The 17,128-nt window shown below is 37.8% G+C and overlaps 1 protein-coding gene across 5 annotated transcripts in view; it reads right to left on the bottom strand.

Annotated features, from left to right (window-relative positions):
- Positions 1-17,128, bottom strand: part of inpp4b (inositol polyphosphate-4-phosphatase type II B) — a 196,229-nt gene that overhangs the window by 55,036 nt on the left and 124,065 nt on the right. For all 5 annotated transcript variants that reach the window (XM_017306762.1, XM_017306766.1, XM_008419948.2 and 2 more), the window contains one exon: positions 12,396-12,526. In XM_017306762.1, the coding sequence (XP_017162251.1) occupies positions 12,396-12,526 (131 nt within the window). The remainder of the gene's footprint in view (positions 1-12,395; positions 12,527-17,128) is intronic.

Genomic DNA, 17,128 nt, shown 5'->3' with positions numbered 1-17,128 from the left:
CACACACACACACACACACACACACACACACACACACACACACACACACACACACACACACACACACACGGAGAACATGCTAACTCCATGCAATGGCTGGGATTAGAACCTTATAAACTGCAAAGCAACAATCTGTGCCCTACTGTCAATGTGTATCCCCCAGTTTGACAAACCAGTACAAAACAAAAACAAAAAAAAAACAGGCATCTTTAGGTTCCCCAAAAATACTGCTAAAACTTTGACTTGTCCTGTTCCTGTGAACCAAACACTGTGTATTGTCTCACTTTGTGAGCTGCATTATCTGTTACACCTCTAACATTTTTCACCACAGCAACTACCAAACACCTCTGAATTCATGCCAAGCAGCTTCACACGTAATTAACAAATCAAATGCAACATCATATCTGGTGACCGAGCCCCTGAGATAAATTTAAACAGATTCTTTGCAAGGTCTTTTGTGGTTAGCCTCTTGAGTTTGGAGTCTATTTATGCCCGAATGATTCATATGTGTCAGAGTTAAGTGCTTGACAAACAGGAATAAAAATAATCTTTCCTCTCAAAATGGTCAGCTGCTGGACTAAAAGGGAGAGAAAAAGCCACCATAGAAAACAGTTTTATCCAACAAAAACATGAATAAATACCTCAAGTCTCTTGCACAGTTCTGCACATTCAGAGAATCTTCAAGTCAATTCAGAGATGAAGCTGCTGCACAGATTCAGATCTACATTTATCAGCTTCATGGATGTCATATAGACAGTGAGAGGTGGGCTTTGCAACATAGATAAACAAAGAAAAGAGGTCAAACTTCGAAATCAGGTTTTATCTGTGCACTGTTCAACAAAAATAATTATTCTAATATGTAAATATTCAGGCAAAGCCAAGGAGACAGGAAATAAAAATGTTCATATCAGAGTTTTAATCCAGCTTTGGATCAAAGGTTTTAATGAAACACATTCATGTAAATCATGTAACAAAAATAAACATTTTTAAAATCTGTTGGGATGGAGGAAATAAATTACATAAAGATTTCTGGTCATGTAGCACAATCATGTTAGATAACAACTCCCGCTTGAGATGAAACAACAAAAAAAACAGGACATATTTACAGACATCCGATCCCTAAAAGGTTTTTGTTTTTTATTAAAGTGTGAAGTAATTACAGCCTCGGATGAACAACAACAACACATTATTTTTTTAAGCAAAGTAACCAAAACCGCAGAAGTAAAAGGTGATATTAGTTATATTTTTGCACGACAAGCTAATCTTGCCAGAGTCATTTTCTGTGTGATATACAAGGTTTTTAATGCAGCTCTTGATAACACTGTAATGTTTTGGTCAGCACAGTTTCTAGAAGCGTATTGCTGTGATAAATAGTGCTGTAATGACACTTTCTCTTCAGTCTGCATGTTAGTGAAGATTAAACTTCTGTTGACAAAGACTTTTAATCATCTTTCTGAGAGCAAGAGATGTAGTTCACCATCGCAGCGAAGCTTCTTCTGCCTCATTGTGCTGATAAAGCTCTTCAAATCTGCCAAGATTATTCCACGAAACAGCTGCATGTTGTTATTTAAACAGCTATGGATATATATGTTGAGGAACTGATTAAAATTGCCTCACTTCAAAAATTTCTAAACTAATTTATTCTTCAGTTCAGTGGCAGTTTCTCATATGAAAATAATTGCATGCATGTAGTTATGGATTTAAGATTGTCATCTGATTATTTAAAATGTTCTGGTATTTTAATTAATTTATGATATTTAGATACGTTTAGGTGAGTCATATTTGCCAAACTCTGCACATTTATGGTTAAGATGGTGTAAAAAGCACATTATTGTTGCCATGGAGACCTGCAGCTGTCCAATAGCAAGCTTAGCTCTCACTGCGCATGCGTGCAGGATAAACTTGATTATTGCTCTGACTGAAGATGTGGACAAATGTAATTACTGTTTCCTTGTAACCATTTCCTGACTCATTAAGATCAGCACATATCTGCCTTGAAGACTTAAGAAAAGGACGCCGTGGTTATGATTACCATGATAACAAGTGTGTATGTACAGCAACACTCAGCAAATTAGAGAGTAATTAAATTAGAATATAATGTGCTTCACAAAGTGAGACACTTCATATAGATTAATTGCACACACTGATGTTTTTAGGTCTTTATTTCTGTTTACAGATAATGAAAAAACAAAAAAGATCATAAAATTATAGAAATACACACATGGTGAAAAGTATGTTTTATACCTAAAAACCTGACAAACGGGCCTCATTGATACATATATTCTAATTTATTTATATCCTAGAGCAGAGGTTCCCAAACTGTGGGACGCGCCCCCTCGGGGGGGCGCCGTACCATTGCAAGGAGGGGCGTCTGGTTGAAAAAGAAAAAGAAAAAAACATGAACGCTGTATGCGCTGGGTTTTTACCTTAGAATGGCCAACTCTCTGTTATTCCTCTGTCAATTTGATACAGTAGGGCTTCCACACTTATCATATCTGTGTCCTCTGTCACTTTTATCAGTTTAATCCGTTGTTAACATGTGGTAACCTGTTTTTCCGAGCCGCCTTTAAACGCAACATGAGCGCTACGACACTCGCGCTGGGTTTACACCTGTGCGGAAGTGAAGGAGACCTGCTGCTGCTGTGCGGAGCTGCACAGGTGTGTTAGAATCATGGCAGCAAACCAGCAAAACGCAAAGAAGTTTTCACAGTTTTTTCCCCCCAAACTAACAGACTGTTGAGTAAAGCTGCTGGATGCAGGTAAAGTTAGGTAAAAGATGATTAGCTAATATCAATACATCACCTTACGCTTGTTAACAAGTAGCTTATAGACCAAGTTGTTGTCTATATTCAGCTACATAGATTCATTTTGCCCCCCAAAAAGTTGACCCCCCACCCCTAACAAAAACACATCGTTCAACCACACAGCTATTTGTAGGGAGGGGGGCCCAGAAAATGTGTGGAAACCACTGGGGGGGCGCAGGACAAAGAGTTTGGGAACCACCGTCTTAGAGTGAGTGAGAAATGTTCAGCGTTGTGTGTCTAAGTGGTTGTACTCGGAAATATAATCCTGACTGCCCCTTTTTCTTTTGTTTTGTAATGAATGTTAATGCCGGTCTAACGACTAAAATAACACTTTACAGCTCTTCTACTTGATATAGGCCGTAACTCTCCTTTACGGAAGCTCAAACCAGCTTGTCGTATCCGTTCTGCTCTTAAATCACTCTTGAGGCAGCGCTTCACTGTCTGTCAATCAGAGCTGGAACCGCGCAGAAACTGTTGTCATACAATCTTAATGAGTGGATCTGTTACCCGTCTCAGATTTTCACATTGTTTGCCAGGTGGAAAACAAATTTATTTCAATCTGTTTCAGCACAGAGTCCACTGACTCACGAAAGCAGAGATGAAACGTCTGAAAAAACAGACCGACATCTGTTTTTTTTTTGTTTTTTATTTCATTGTCATTAATTGGTGAAAACCGTTTGTTTGGTTCTGCTAATAAAAGAATAATAGATGTAATGATTGTGGTGTGGATTTACATTGTGAACACAGTGGAATAACAGATTCAACCAGCCTGAAAGTGCCTGAATACCCAGAGCTTGTGTTTATTTGGCTCTGTGATGGACATAATTATAATTAACTAAAACTCTCAAACATTTTCAACAAAAATCCAAATGTCAGTTCCACAAGAAAATTATTTTCTGAACGTGTGAAGAAGAAAAGCAACGAATCTTTTCAACATTGTTCTGTAATAGGTACAACAGTAGGTCTACAGCCAACATAAAAATATTTTATCACTGGGGTAAATAACAGGTCTTTTTATTCTCTTCAGCCTCAGAGCTCCTGTGGATTGTGCATTTGTTTCTGATTTCAGCTGAAAAATCAATTGTCAGTGTGGACATTTTTTTTCTCATCTCTTCAGTTCAGGATGTGAAGAGGGTTTGGATGTACAGGTAGCATTTTTATTCTTCATAAATAGAGAAGAGATCTCCTTTGTCAAAATGTCAGCACAAAAATGAAGAACATGGAATAAACAGCAGATAAGGAGAAACTAAATAAAATGAAGAAATATGCTAGAAAAGTATTAAAACAATGCCTTTTATGACTTTTTAAGCTTTTCAAGAACCTTGATTTTGAATTTTGCTCAACACTCATCTTCTCTTCCTGCTGAAAAACTCCCACAAACATGCTGCTGCCTTCACAACAAGAAGGAAACTGATGGTGGAGGTGCAGAAACCAAACTTCCCACACATAAAGGGAAATTCCAGAGAACAAGGAAGCATTCTTGTGCAGAAATGATGCTCATGTGGGCAAAGTCAGTGCCTGCAAATGCACAAGTAAAGAGGGAACAGAAGACAGGAAATAGCAGGGGAGTTTGATAAATACTAAAAGTGAAGTCGTGTAATAAATGCCTTCATACTGAAAGAGCTTTTTCGTATTTACTGCATCCTAGCGCCGACATGTTGCGTGGTTAGTGGAGATCACCGTGATGCAAAGGCCACCAGTTTCACCTAAAGGCAACACGGTAAGTGTTTGTCACCGGATCGTCACTGACCGGATCCTCTGCTCCTCCAACTGTTGTAGTTTAGCTGAGTTATGATCACTTAATAGAAATAATAAATATAATTTTGTTCAAAACTTTAAAAAGTATAAAAACACATTGTGTAATTAATAAATTATGTGAATTATACAACTAAAATATTAATTGTGTTCTGGCGTTATGAGTGACATCAGTGGTAACAAAAAATGCATCATCAACCACACAATTTATTTATATGAACAAGAAGAGGGAGAAAATAAATGTGTCTTCTTCCCATTTCTCTTCCAGCTAAAAGCATTCTTGGTTTGTCTAAATGTAGAATTATTATATAAAACACACATTTGCTGACTCAGACGATGTTCTAACTGTGTGTACATTACTGTACATATTTTTGAACAAGTGGTTGGATAGACAAATGCAACATGACATCACAAGCACAAGACCCCTTGCTAGAGGCTAACTTGATTTTAGCTGTCAAACTGTCAACATAACGTGCTAAATCTTAAATGTACGATTGACATATAAAAGATAAATGGATGTAATGCTTTATGACAACTAGATAACAAGGTCAGGAAAAAGAAAAATGGCGAGGGAGAGGGAAGTAAGTCAGTTTTGCTAGCTTGACTATGACAACCTTAACATGTAGATTTGCTGTGGAATTCAGTGTTTAGTTAAAAAAAAACAAAAAAAAAAACGACCCACACACAAACTCACTCAGGTGTTTTAATTAGCTAAACTACCACTGCTGTGTCCAAACAATTACTTCTCAATACTCGCAAAATAAACATAAAGCTTGAACACATAATACCGTAATGGACTGAATGTTCTGTTCTTGTGGGAAATGATGCACTAATGGAGCTGTTGCCAGTCGGTCGCTATGGCAACAAAACTGTGTGCAGCGTAGCGGACACAGAGAGTTTTCTTCAACAGTTTTTGTGTTGTTTTTTTTTCTTTGCACTAAGTTAATACCTACATCTCCAGGTTTTATTCTGGTAGCTGAATTGGTCCATCGCAGCAGCGCGGCTATGGACGGCAAGTAAAATAATTGCCCTGTTGCCCTCCAGCTCTGTGTGCATGCACAAAATTTCTGGATGTAAACAATAATTGCAGTGTGTCTATATATTTTTCTTTATTCCTGTTTTTCCCTACTAAGGGATATGATGATTTTATTTCTGTAATACGGCCCAAAACTAAAGCAATAACTAAGAGAATATTTAAGATCAGATTCTCATCGGGTGGCAAAGTTGTGCTCTTTATCGAGAGGAGAGGCTGGATATCTGCAGTACTGACCACCTATTAGCATCTCTCTCATCCTTTAATCTTTCCCTGCCATTTATCTGCTCTCAGTCACTTATTTGTACTTATTAAAATACTTCAGGAAACACGCTACAGCTGCATTTAAGAAACCATCTGAGTGCCTAAGCTTAAAAAATAAAAAACAAGAACAAGACCAGACTCCGCAACAATCAGTCCTTAAAAAAAATAAAAATAACAGCTGCTCACACTTGTGGTCTATCGGGTCAGTGTGCGTCTGTTTAAGCTTGTTAGGGGTTTCATCATCGGAGTCTTTGTGGTGCTTGGAGCACAGCAGGCTTCCCTATCCGACCAGCGGTTTCCAACATGCTGCAGACACCGAGGAGGATTGGACTCACGCTGCGTGAGCAGAGGAATCAGTCTGAGAGGAGCATGAATTGGACAAGTGAGTCATGTCTGACAGCACAGCATATTTTTTTTCCTTTAACCAATTTATGTCTTCCAAGATTTGGTCAGCTTTCAGCCTGTAAAACAGCCAATGTCAGAGCAGCAGCTCAAACCCTCCAGGCAACAGACTGCACACCTATTTACTTAAGGTGCACAATTTCTAATACGTCTCAGAGCTTTTCCAACAGAAAATATGCCTCACTGTCAGCTCCAGGCCTTAAATGCATAGTATTGGGCTAATTTACCAGCAATTCTGTAACAGATGTGGAAAAAGTCTTAGAATAAACTAATCAGTTGTTGCACTGGCCTAATCTCTCATCTCTCACAGAAATAATAACAGTTAACAAGGCGCCAGCACTGCAGCTATTTTTACCCCTAACAATCAACCTAAAATAAATGTAACAGACATTTAACTTATGGATTTTAACTCCTAATTATTCCTGGATAATTCGACTAGACTCAGATTTTTTTTTCTAAATATTCAAAAGAAAATGTAGCTTTGGAAGCTAAAATGCCTCAGATTTGAGATGCTACTGGCTGGATTAGCAAAGCCGCCAAACCAGGATTCATTTTCCTGCCACTGATTAGCTGTACTCCAAAAGCAAACATGAGGAAGACAGTGGATGTTAGCATCTGCTTTAGTGCCGAGACAGTTTAAACAGTGTGCATTAATGCATGTAAAGATATATTTGGTGTTTGAGTAATTAAAGCAGTTATGAACATCTTTGAGGACTTCAGTTATTGCGACGACTGTAATCCATAACTTCTGCCAACACCGGGGATTCACAGTACTTTTTTATGTTCATCAAAGTTCAAGACACTTGAGTTAAGAATAGAAAGTGACACAGTAGCTATTTATTCTAGCTACTGTCCAGCAGGATGGATGAGGACCCATATTTATCTCGTCACCTCACACAGTGAGGTGTGAGGTGATGCTAAGGGAGGTAAAAACATCTCCAGCGTTCAGTGTTGATGGCATCCTGCGCTCACCAAATCTCCAAAACGAAGCTGTCTGCACACCAGCATGTTTGTTTCTGTCCTGCCATCACAGTGTAAACATGTTGATCTTCATAACTCTACTGGAACTGGTCGGATGAGACTAAGACTGAGATTTTTGTCAGTTGTTATAATTTCAAAGGCCCTTGGAACTTTGTCAGAGTACATGGGATTATATTAAAACTAACATGCAATGTTGAATTAAAATGATTCTGCAAAGACGAGAGATTCAACATTCCTCCACAATATTGTGAAAGACTCAGTTATTACAACACATGATGTCAGTTTTTGGTACCAAAGACGACAAAACCAGTTATTAGGTTCAGGGGTTAATTCCTTTTTCAAATAGGGCCAGGATGTTTAGGAAATGATTATTTAAAGGTGCATTTTGCATTTGCTCTTGTCCTCCTCTTTCATGTTTGTAGAGTTTAAACATGTGTGACAGAGAAGGACAGCAAATACTTTTCTCAAAAGGTCTGCAGGTTGTAGAATTTTGTTTAGTTATAATGTTTTTAGCTAATATTTTTCTGTTTTAGCAATAAAAAACACCAGAAAACAAATGACTTAAACTGTCCAGTGAAATGTAGCGACCTCTGATTCCTTTCATCAAATGAAAATCCCTGTGGATAAGTCTGACCTTCAGTTACATGTGGATAAGAGCTCATCAATTTAATATAAATGCATAAATAATCCTATTTAAGGACAGCAAATCTCAGAGCTCAGAGTCATGCCTGAAAAACCCAATTACATTAATTAAAAAGGTGGAATATGTTCTGTCCTGTGGGAGCATTTTACATTTCACATCCATTTATCAGCTTTCTTCTGGACAATTCTGGGAATTGTGTGAAAATGTGGGAAAAAATTAATAAGGTTCAATTTGTCTTAATTAAATGAAGTACTTTATTAGAAAAATCTCCACAGAAATTAAAATTAATGACTGGATTAATTAACAAATTTGAAAAAGCATAAAACAGACATATCTTTGATGAATGACATTATTTTCCTTATTTTTGCAAACATTTATTCATTCTGAGAGAAACTCCTGCACAGTCTGATCCTTCTGAGTGATTTTCAGTGATCAATAATTCATCTGCAGCAGCTTGCACTCACAACTTGTTTGGCAACGACTGTCATCCAGTTATTTCAGCGCCAGACTGGTTAAAGACGGAAAACCAGGCCAGGATTCAGCGGAATCCAGGCCAGACGAGGATCCGGTCAGAAACCACAACGTCCAAAACCACAGAGTCTAACACCCACCTCCGCAGAGTCCTTCACCTTCACGTCTTATCAGGAGGGAAAAGCAAAACCCAGAGGATGACAAACATCTCATTAACGGGATAGAAGAGGATCAGTGGGAAATTAATCAGCCGTAATATTCTTAAAGCTCACATCGTGCTAAAATATGCACGGCGTGAAGGTTCGGCTGAGTGGGGACATAAATGCAGCCTGATTGGTCAGTACATGAGGTTCGTATTCATAATAACACTTTAATTAGTGATAATTTAATGAGTTTAGTGGAGCAGCAGGGCAGCTGATGTAAACCTAATATACCTTTATTCCAGAAGCAAACAGGGGATTGAGAGCTTGTATAAGGGCAAACTCTATTATATTCACAGCACAGCGAACTTTACTGCTGTTCAGACGCAAAAGTTAATCAGCCAGTGATATTCTGAGAAACTAAAAACATGCTTAGTGCTTCTCCACTAAATGTTGAAGCAAATCAGACAAAGATTAATTATTTGCATTTTAAATTAGAATTAATTGGACAAATTAACATCAACATGCAAAATGTTTGCTGGAAGCACTTAACCAATGCATGCATGTTAAAAGTGTTTTGCTTTTTATTTGTTGGCTTGAACTTTTTATCTCCACTTATAACACTGAACTTAATCACTCTGAGTCATCGTGGGTTAGAAATACACTGAAACAGCTACTGCACTGTCTATTGATGCATCCACTGTAATCAGGCAAGCGGAAGTTAAACAGGACTGAGTTTTAGACGAGTCCTACAAGTCAAGAAAAGAAACAAATATAACTTCTAACAGTTCCTTATCTTCTCGTGTACGTCAGTGTGTCTATGAATGTGTTTCTGTGGGTCTAGTAGTGAAAAAAGCATTTTATTTGGTCAAGTTCTGTCACATTTATTAAGTCAAATTGTTGCTTTTGATGCCTCTGTTTTGTATATTGTGTGTGTGTTTTAGAATGAAGGGTTAAAATTATGGCATCATGACAGCGTACATTAGTTTTGCCTGGATTAGTCTTATTTCCCCTCATACTTAATGATCGCCTGATGCCAGTTTAATGTTTTAAACTCAGCAAGAAGTTTAAGATGATATCATCCTGCACTCCTGATCTAATTCCAACAACCATGGAACATAATCAAATACTTCAGCCGTAAGCCCCGGATCACCTCTGTAATAAACCACTCTCTACAAGTTTGCTTGGTATTATCCTTTAATTTAAAGAAGTTGTATAATTAGGCCACTTCCTAAGAAGCCTGCTGTTGAAGCCAACTTCAGGTGCATTTCAAGTTTATCTTTCCAAAGTAGTGGAGGAAATAGTCATTGCTCATATTCAATCACCATTTGAAGTGTTTTCAAGAACCAGAAAAATCAGATTTTCAATTTGCCCACGGCCTAGAAATAGACCTGATGAGGAGGATGAATGATTTCTTGACGGCAGCAGACGCTGACTGTCCTCTCTCTCCTCGCTGTGCTTGATTTGGCTTCAGGATTTGACAATGTTGATCAGGGGATTGTTTTGGGGATTGTTCCAATTCTATCTTACTTACCAAAAAAAACAACAACAACCCCCCCCAAAGAAAAAAAAACAAAGATTTCTGTTGGTAATACAAAACCACAGCCTCACAGATTTACCTCCTGGGCTCCCCAGGGGTCAGCCCTTGGGCCCATAATTTTAAATAATATTTGCTCTTGCTTAGCAATGGAGCCTTGTTTTATTGCTATGCAGATGGAAATTCCAGTGTAATTAAAAAACTACAGCAAGTTCACACTTTAATTTGCATTCCCACCATCACTCTGTTCAGTTTCAGTTACTAGTGGATCCATGGAAATGCTTCTCCCTTTCCAAATAACGTCTCACCTCAAGAACCTCAAACACACTTGAACCAAAACAACACGTTATAGAAGATCATACATTGATGGTTTTAAACCAAAGTTTAAAACATTTCTTCATCAGAAAGTTTTATTAATTTATTGTAAATGTTGTAATGCTCAGTGTATTATACACAGTCCATGTGTGGCTCCAAGTGGCCAAATAATTATGAGCTAAATTATTCACAAAAAAAGTCATGTTGTCAGTTGGACTTTCAGTTTCAAGCATCCAGCATGCTGATGTGAGCAACATGCATGTATAAAGTAACGGGAGATTAAGTAATGTTTCTACTGGGTAATTGCTTAGATATGTGTGTCACGGCTCCAGTGTTGTGGCTGATGTTTGCAAACTGAGTTGGTCATGAAAAGCCTTGCTGATCTGGTGATAGATTGATTGTGTAGGCATAAATTTACTGAGAAAATAGAACAATATTTCTATAGCATCTTGTCTTCCTACGACTGTGAAATCAAAGCCAGATAGTTAATGTTGTGGTGGATGTATAGATGTTCTGATAAAATGCCTTTCAGTTTAGTTTAGTATTTTCTTCCATACCAAAGCAAATCTCAGACTACTGAGTTCTTTGTGTGTGAAAGCTATAAGGAATAAGTCTAAATTCATACAGAAATACCGAATAAGGTCTAAATTAGGGCTAACAGTGGACTTACTGTTGAGCCGTGTCCAAATGAGGTGTAAGTATAGCCTTGATGTTAAAATGGTGCCTCTTGCACAGCAGGAAAAGAGAAAATCACACAGTCGCATACACATTTTGATTGCTCACAACAAAACAAGTTCCTATAAAGCTCTGTAAGAGCAACCTTTGATTTAGTTTTCCAGTGACGCAAATTATTCTAAATCTATCACTGTGCTTTCAGCATCTGTTCTTTTAGATGCTTTTTGGTCCTGGCGGAACATGCTTGGGGCTAATCTGAGCCTTTATTGCTTCACATCAGATTTACAGGATCAGCAGGGGGCGGGTTGGACCTTATTACTGCTGTTTCATACAGTACCTCTTCAGTTTCTCCTGCAACACTTCACAGCAGGAGGCTATTTTCTCCACAACAGAGTCTGATTATCGCAAAGAAACCAATCCTATTGTTTCTGAGGAATACAGTGGCTTTCGAGTGATTTATACCCTTTGAACTTTTATGCATTTTGTCATGTTACAACTACAAGCCTTAAGGTGCCTCTTGGAGATTTTACTTAATACAAAAAAAAGACTTGTGTAAGTGAAGAGCTGCATTTCCATTAAAGATACGTTTTTGCACTAGAATGAGGTTATTTTGTTTCAACTATATCAAAATTAGCACATTTCACAAAACTGCAATGGAAAGACTTTTTTTGAATCACACGAGTCATGTGACCAACAACCGAATGGAGGAAAAGACAAAGACGACGACAAGAAGTGGCAGGATAATGATGAGGCGGCATGTTGTTTAATGACTTAAAAAGTGAGCAAACTGTGTGTAAAGAAAATACTGCGATTGTGAAATATTGATTAGTGGAATATTGACAAAGTTTTATGCATATCTATAATAGAAATGCAGCTATTGACTCGATGCAATCTGCTTTTTAACCCACTTTGAATCACGGAGCTGTTTGACAACTAAGATCAATTGGAATGTAATATGATTCAATTGAAATTATTTCTTCCTGCCTTGAGACAATATTTGCAGTGAATTGGCACAAAATGAGAAAAATGTATTTAATTGAATTGAAAGTGTAGCAAAAATGCTTTTTTACATTGTATTTAATCGCAGAGCTGGATATAAATGCACGACAGACTTTCAATAGCATGTATATTTGTTATTATGCACTACTTTACGTAAAAGCCCAGTAAAATTCACTAAAGATTGTAGGTGCAAGTGACAACAAGTAGAAAAGTTCACGATATGAATATTTTTGCAGTGCATTCTATGGTGATTGAAAAGCTCTGCAGTTTGCAAAACAAACAAAAAAACCTAATTTATTTGTGACTTGATAAACTGCAGTGTGCATGTGTGAAAACAGGACTGGGTGTAAGATTAAAAAAGGTTATATTTTCATACCGCTTATCTTGTCCAGTTCAGCCAAAGTCTCCTGGTAAGAGCCGATGATTCCTCCGTATCGCGTCACAACCTCCTTCCTCAGGTTGTCCCAGTGAGGAGAGAGCTCCCCCAGTTCCTCCAGATCCTGCACCCTATAAATAACACATTAGGGTTTTACTACATACAAATGTAAAATCACTAATACATTCAGCAAATGCTGGCATACTGATACAATATGACCCAGTTTATGTGAGAAAACAACATGCATTACAATAATGTTTTAAACTTTCCAGTCAGGGCTCATGAAAGGATTCCGAATCCAGGAACAACACCGATCCAAGCTGCTCTTTGAGGAATCCGACACTCATGAACACATCGTAGTTCAGAGCCAGCTCTGCAGACATGCATTCCTAAAACTGGACTTGTGGTGCCCACTTACCCACTCCACTCATTTCAAAGCGCCTTTCATCCTGTTTAACTCTCATCCCTTTACAAACTGTATTAAACAAACAAGTCAACTATTTGCTGGATCTTGTTTGCCTTTCGTCAGAGTTGTGCCAAAATCACCTCTGCTCCTGCTGCAGAGAATAATTGCAGCTGCGCGCGAGTCGAGTGCGTTTCTGTGGGTGCAGGGGTTGATTTCCAACAGAAAGCGCAGCCACTTTCATTGTTTCCTCATTTGCATATGAAAAGGGAATGAGATGGACAGATATCATTCAGTCCTCCTGCAGTAAATTACAATGGCATAGCAAAAATAGAGGCTTTAAAAGGTGTTGCATACTATTCAGGACAGCAATTACACCATCACCTGCCGCGATTAGAAGATAACAAGATCAGTGTTTACATATTGCTGTTTCTTTAGCTGAAATGCCCACATGTGTAATTGCTTGTTCATGCATCTTGCTGTTAAGATCAGGTATCTCTGCTTAAATGGATAATGCAGTGGATCAACCCTTGTTCTGATTCAACCCCTGCAGCAATTCAGATTGGCTTTGTAGATTACCTCCACTTTTCTTTTATCCCGATGTATACGTTTGAGATTACTTTGAAGAATCTCTGTATGAGTTAAGGTGTGATAAATATGACGCCTGGAGCAAAAATTTAAAAATAGTTTAAAACAACACAATCCGGCCTCAGCTCCGGTCAAAAGGTTACATTAATCATCAGAGGCATAAATAACAAAAATGCTGAGCTTTTGATGTTTTATTTGAACCGTTACATTTCTAGGATTTAGAGATCATACAGCAGACAACAAGAATGAGTTAAAATGATCCAAGTATTGGATGCAAAAGTTAGATTTTATTGAGGCAATTTTTTAATCTACAAGCTCAAAATTATGCAGACAGGATGAAACATTTATATATTTTCATATAAAGTTGCTAAATGTGACTAGAGCTTATTTATTTCTGGTTGATGATCATGATAAAAAAAGCATCTGTCTCACAGCTATCATAAAATTGACTAATATTCAGCTCAATGGAAAAATCCAAGGAACTCAGTGAAGATCTGAGAAGAGTTATCGATTTACACAAACTCAGAAAGTATCTCAAGATAATCATTTCCAACAGCTGCATGTAAGTAACAGTTATTTGAACGCAGCTGTGGTTATTATAGAAGTCCAGATATGAAGCATGTTGTCCTGCTGTGTGGCAGGATAAAATAAATATTTAATCTCATTAACTCAACATTTTTCCAATTTAACAATTGTGATGAATGACCAGTAGCAAAATCATAAAATGATTTGGTGTGTTTTATGATATTTGAACATCCAAAACTCAAAAACTCATTGCTTATTTTAGCTTTTTTCACACCAAACGCTGCAGAATTTCACACCGATTCACCGTCCAGTTACTCTCCAAGTACATTCAACATTAAAATCTCAAAGTTTGATTGCAGCATCTCAAGTTATTCCAACCACTGGGAAACACAGAGTGTTAAATGTTGCTGTAATTTTCAGCTTCCAAAAGAGGTTTGAACAGATATTAGAGGGGGTGAATGTAAGAACGTGATTCTGGCTGCACATGTATGTATACTGTACTTTCTACTGGAAAAACAAATGTTCAAAACACAAAATAAGTCAACATTAATGTCAACAATGAATACATACAAAACTATTAGAGTCTGATCAAAAAGACCAAACAGATGTGAGATAATCCATTAATTCGCTTGTCATTTTATTAAAAACACAAAATTGAAATGTTGCAAATTGGTTAATACTAGAAGTACATCAACAAAGACGTATTTTTTTTCTATGACAGATAAAAAAATTGGAGCAGAAGAAAATGGCATAAAAACAGGCATTGAGCTCGAAACAAGCTGTAAGCAAGAGAGAGCCACATGCTGCGCGACTCACCAACGTTCTCTGCAGGTGGTTATGAGAGCGTTGTGCTCATTACATTGGAAGACATAGAGCTTTTTAGCAAAGTAAGAATATTCAAGATTACAAGAAGGAAAGGAGAGTAAACGCCAGCAGGACATGAATGTGATTATGAGTCATTTGTAAGACATTTGTGTAAAACGTACATGACTCAGTTTCACTATGCAGTAAATGGCACCTCTTAAGCTTTTACGAAGAGACCACTGAGAGAAATATTAAATATTAAATCACTGCGTAATATCCAAACAGCGACTTAGTAAAACTAACTTGAAATGAAATTTATAAGAATATAAAATGATCTCACTACACTTTAAACATTAAATCTCTCTTTTTTTCCGCCGACTGGAGCTCAAGAAGTCTTGGTATCACGATTTCAATCCAGCACGTCTGTTTTTCTTCGCAAGTGAAGTTGCAGCTCAGCTATGCTACGATTCCCAGTGGTTTCAATCAAACATATTGTTTCCAGTGTATCCAATTACAGCTTGAAGTAGCCCTAAATACCAGAGGGCCACTTTAAACAATCACAGAGACAATGTGATCATGTTCTGTGATTTGAATAACAAGTTTCAGGGCACTAGAGAATTACAATAGTTAAACCATTCAGACTATACGTCCTGAACACTGATCCTCCATTGTCAACTCAGAATGTTTTTTTTGTTTTTTTTTTAATTTGAAGGATTATACAAGTACATATAATTTTTTGTAAAACAAGATAATTATATAAAGCAATGGGATTGTGAATAAAGATGTATTGTCATTTTCCTAATCAGGGTACCACTATCTGAAAAGAGTATGATAGAGTAATAAAGTGTATGCTGCTTTAGAGTAAGATGATTTTCTCTAATCTTTCAAAGCAGTCTTGATTAATCAACTCTTCAAGCTTTTTTGAAGAACTTTTTAAAAGTTTTCTTTGCACTTTGGCTGCTTTATGTTGCATTTCAATCCAGTTCCTGCCAGTTTTCAGAAGCAAGGCATAAAAGGACCCACACGCTTGCAAAGTCAAGCAAGTTTATACATGAAAACCCTAAGTTCTTAAACAGATGAATAATAAATAACTTCTGCACGGAGGAAGTAGGAAGCAGAACTTCTTTGCACAGGATGACACCGGGTCGAAATCCAAGCCAAAGAAGTAGAAACAAAAGTGGATAACAATACAAATTTCACAAGGGGGGGAAATCAAAGGCTAAAAGACGCCTTCTTTGGACTGTTTGGTGCACAAAGGAGAGACAGAAGCCTCACCACTGAAGTCTGTAGAAAACTCGCCTACACGGACCAGGGCCCACTTTCAAATTTCACCCAGAATAAAGTTTCTGTCATCAGAAAACTGCAGGTCCTCTCAAGGACGGACGAGAAGGACAAGCAACACAAACATTCCCAACTGGGCTTATCTGAAGGCATCTGCAGTTTGAAGAAAACACTCAAATCAGTCCAAGAACGAAAAAAAGCAACTTAGCAACAAATCAGTCTTGAACTGGAACTGGAGCCTGTTTGAGTTTGTTTATCCTGAAACTTCAATGGAGATATTTGTTGTGCGCGTCTTGAATGTGGAGCTGCTCGCATAAATCAAATCCACTGATGCAGAAAAAGCTGTTCCTCCTCTGTACTTCCTGTAGATGTGCTGCTGAGAGTTTGTAACAAAGGAAGGAAAAAAGTCGGATTTTTAGAACCGACTTTGCTGCAGCGTCTTTAACTCCATGCCAAAGGTAAAGTCACTCCAAACTGTGTAAATGGAAAAAGTTTAAATGTAATCCATGAATGCATGAGTTGCAGATCAAACTGGAAATAAAAACATCAGAAACATCGTGAGTTGTTAACACTCTGAAACAAAAAAAAATGTAATGGAATATTGACTAATTTCTTCCATACTTAAAATCTGTTATTGATCTAAATTCCTCTGGGTTGTGGTTTTTGTGTTTTCCCCTCGGAAGATGAAAGCTGTAAACCATTCTAACAAATAAGCCCTAAAACAATACTTTACCAGAGGATTTACTTCCTCTGCTTCCCCAGACGGCTGGAAGTGGGATTTCAGCTCAAGAGCAGCTATTGGCAGCACTAGAGGGTCAGCTGAAGGAGGACGATGGATATTTCAGCTCAAAACTGTGAACAAAGGCCACAAGCATCACAAAGAAGAATAAACCGTCCAGAGAAAGGAAAAGTAATGAACCAAGGACGGATCAGGGGTGACCCAAAGTCTGATGACGGTGATTCTGGTTCTGATTAAAAGATTTCTAGATACACAGCTTGAGCCCGTCCTGTTCACTGGCAACAAAAGGACTGTGAGCATCCGAACCGGACCATAGAGCATTAGAACCGGACCACAGAGCATCAGAACCGGACCACGGAGCAGCAGAGCATCAGAACCGAACCACAGAGCATC

Source organism: Poecilia reticulata, linkage group LG1 (assembly GCF_000633615.1).
Source record: "Poecilia reticulata strain Guanapo linkage group LG1, Guppy_female_1.0+MT, whole genome shotgun sequence".
NCBI classification, from domain to species: domain Eukaryota; kingdom Metazoa; phylum Chordata; class Actinopteri; order Cyprinodontiformes; family Poeciliidae; genus Poecilia; species Poecilia reticulata.
The sequence above is the reverse complement of the archived record's forward strand: the minus strand, read 5'-3'. Positions and strand labels throughout refer to the sequence as shown.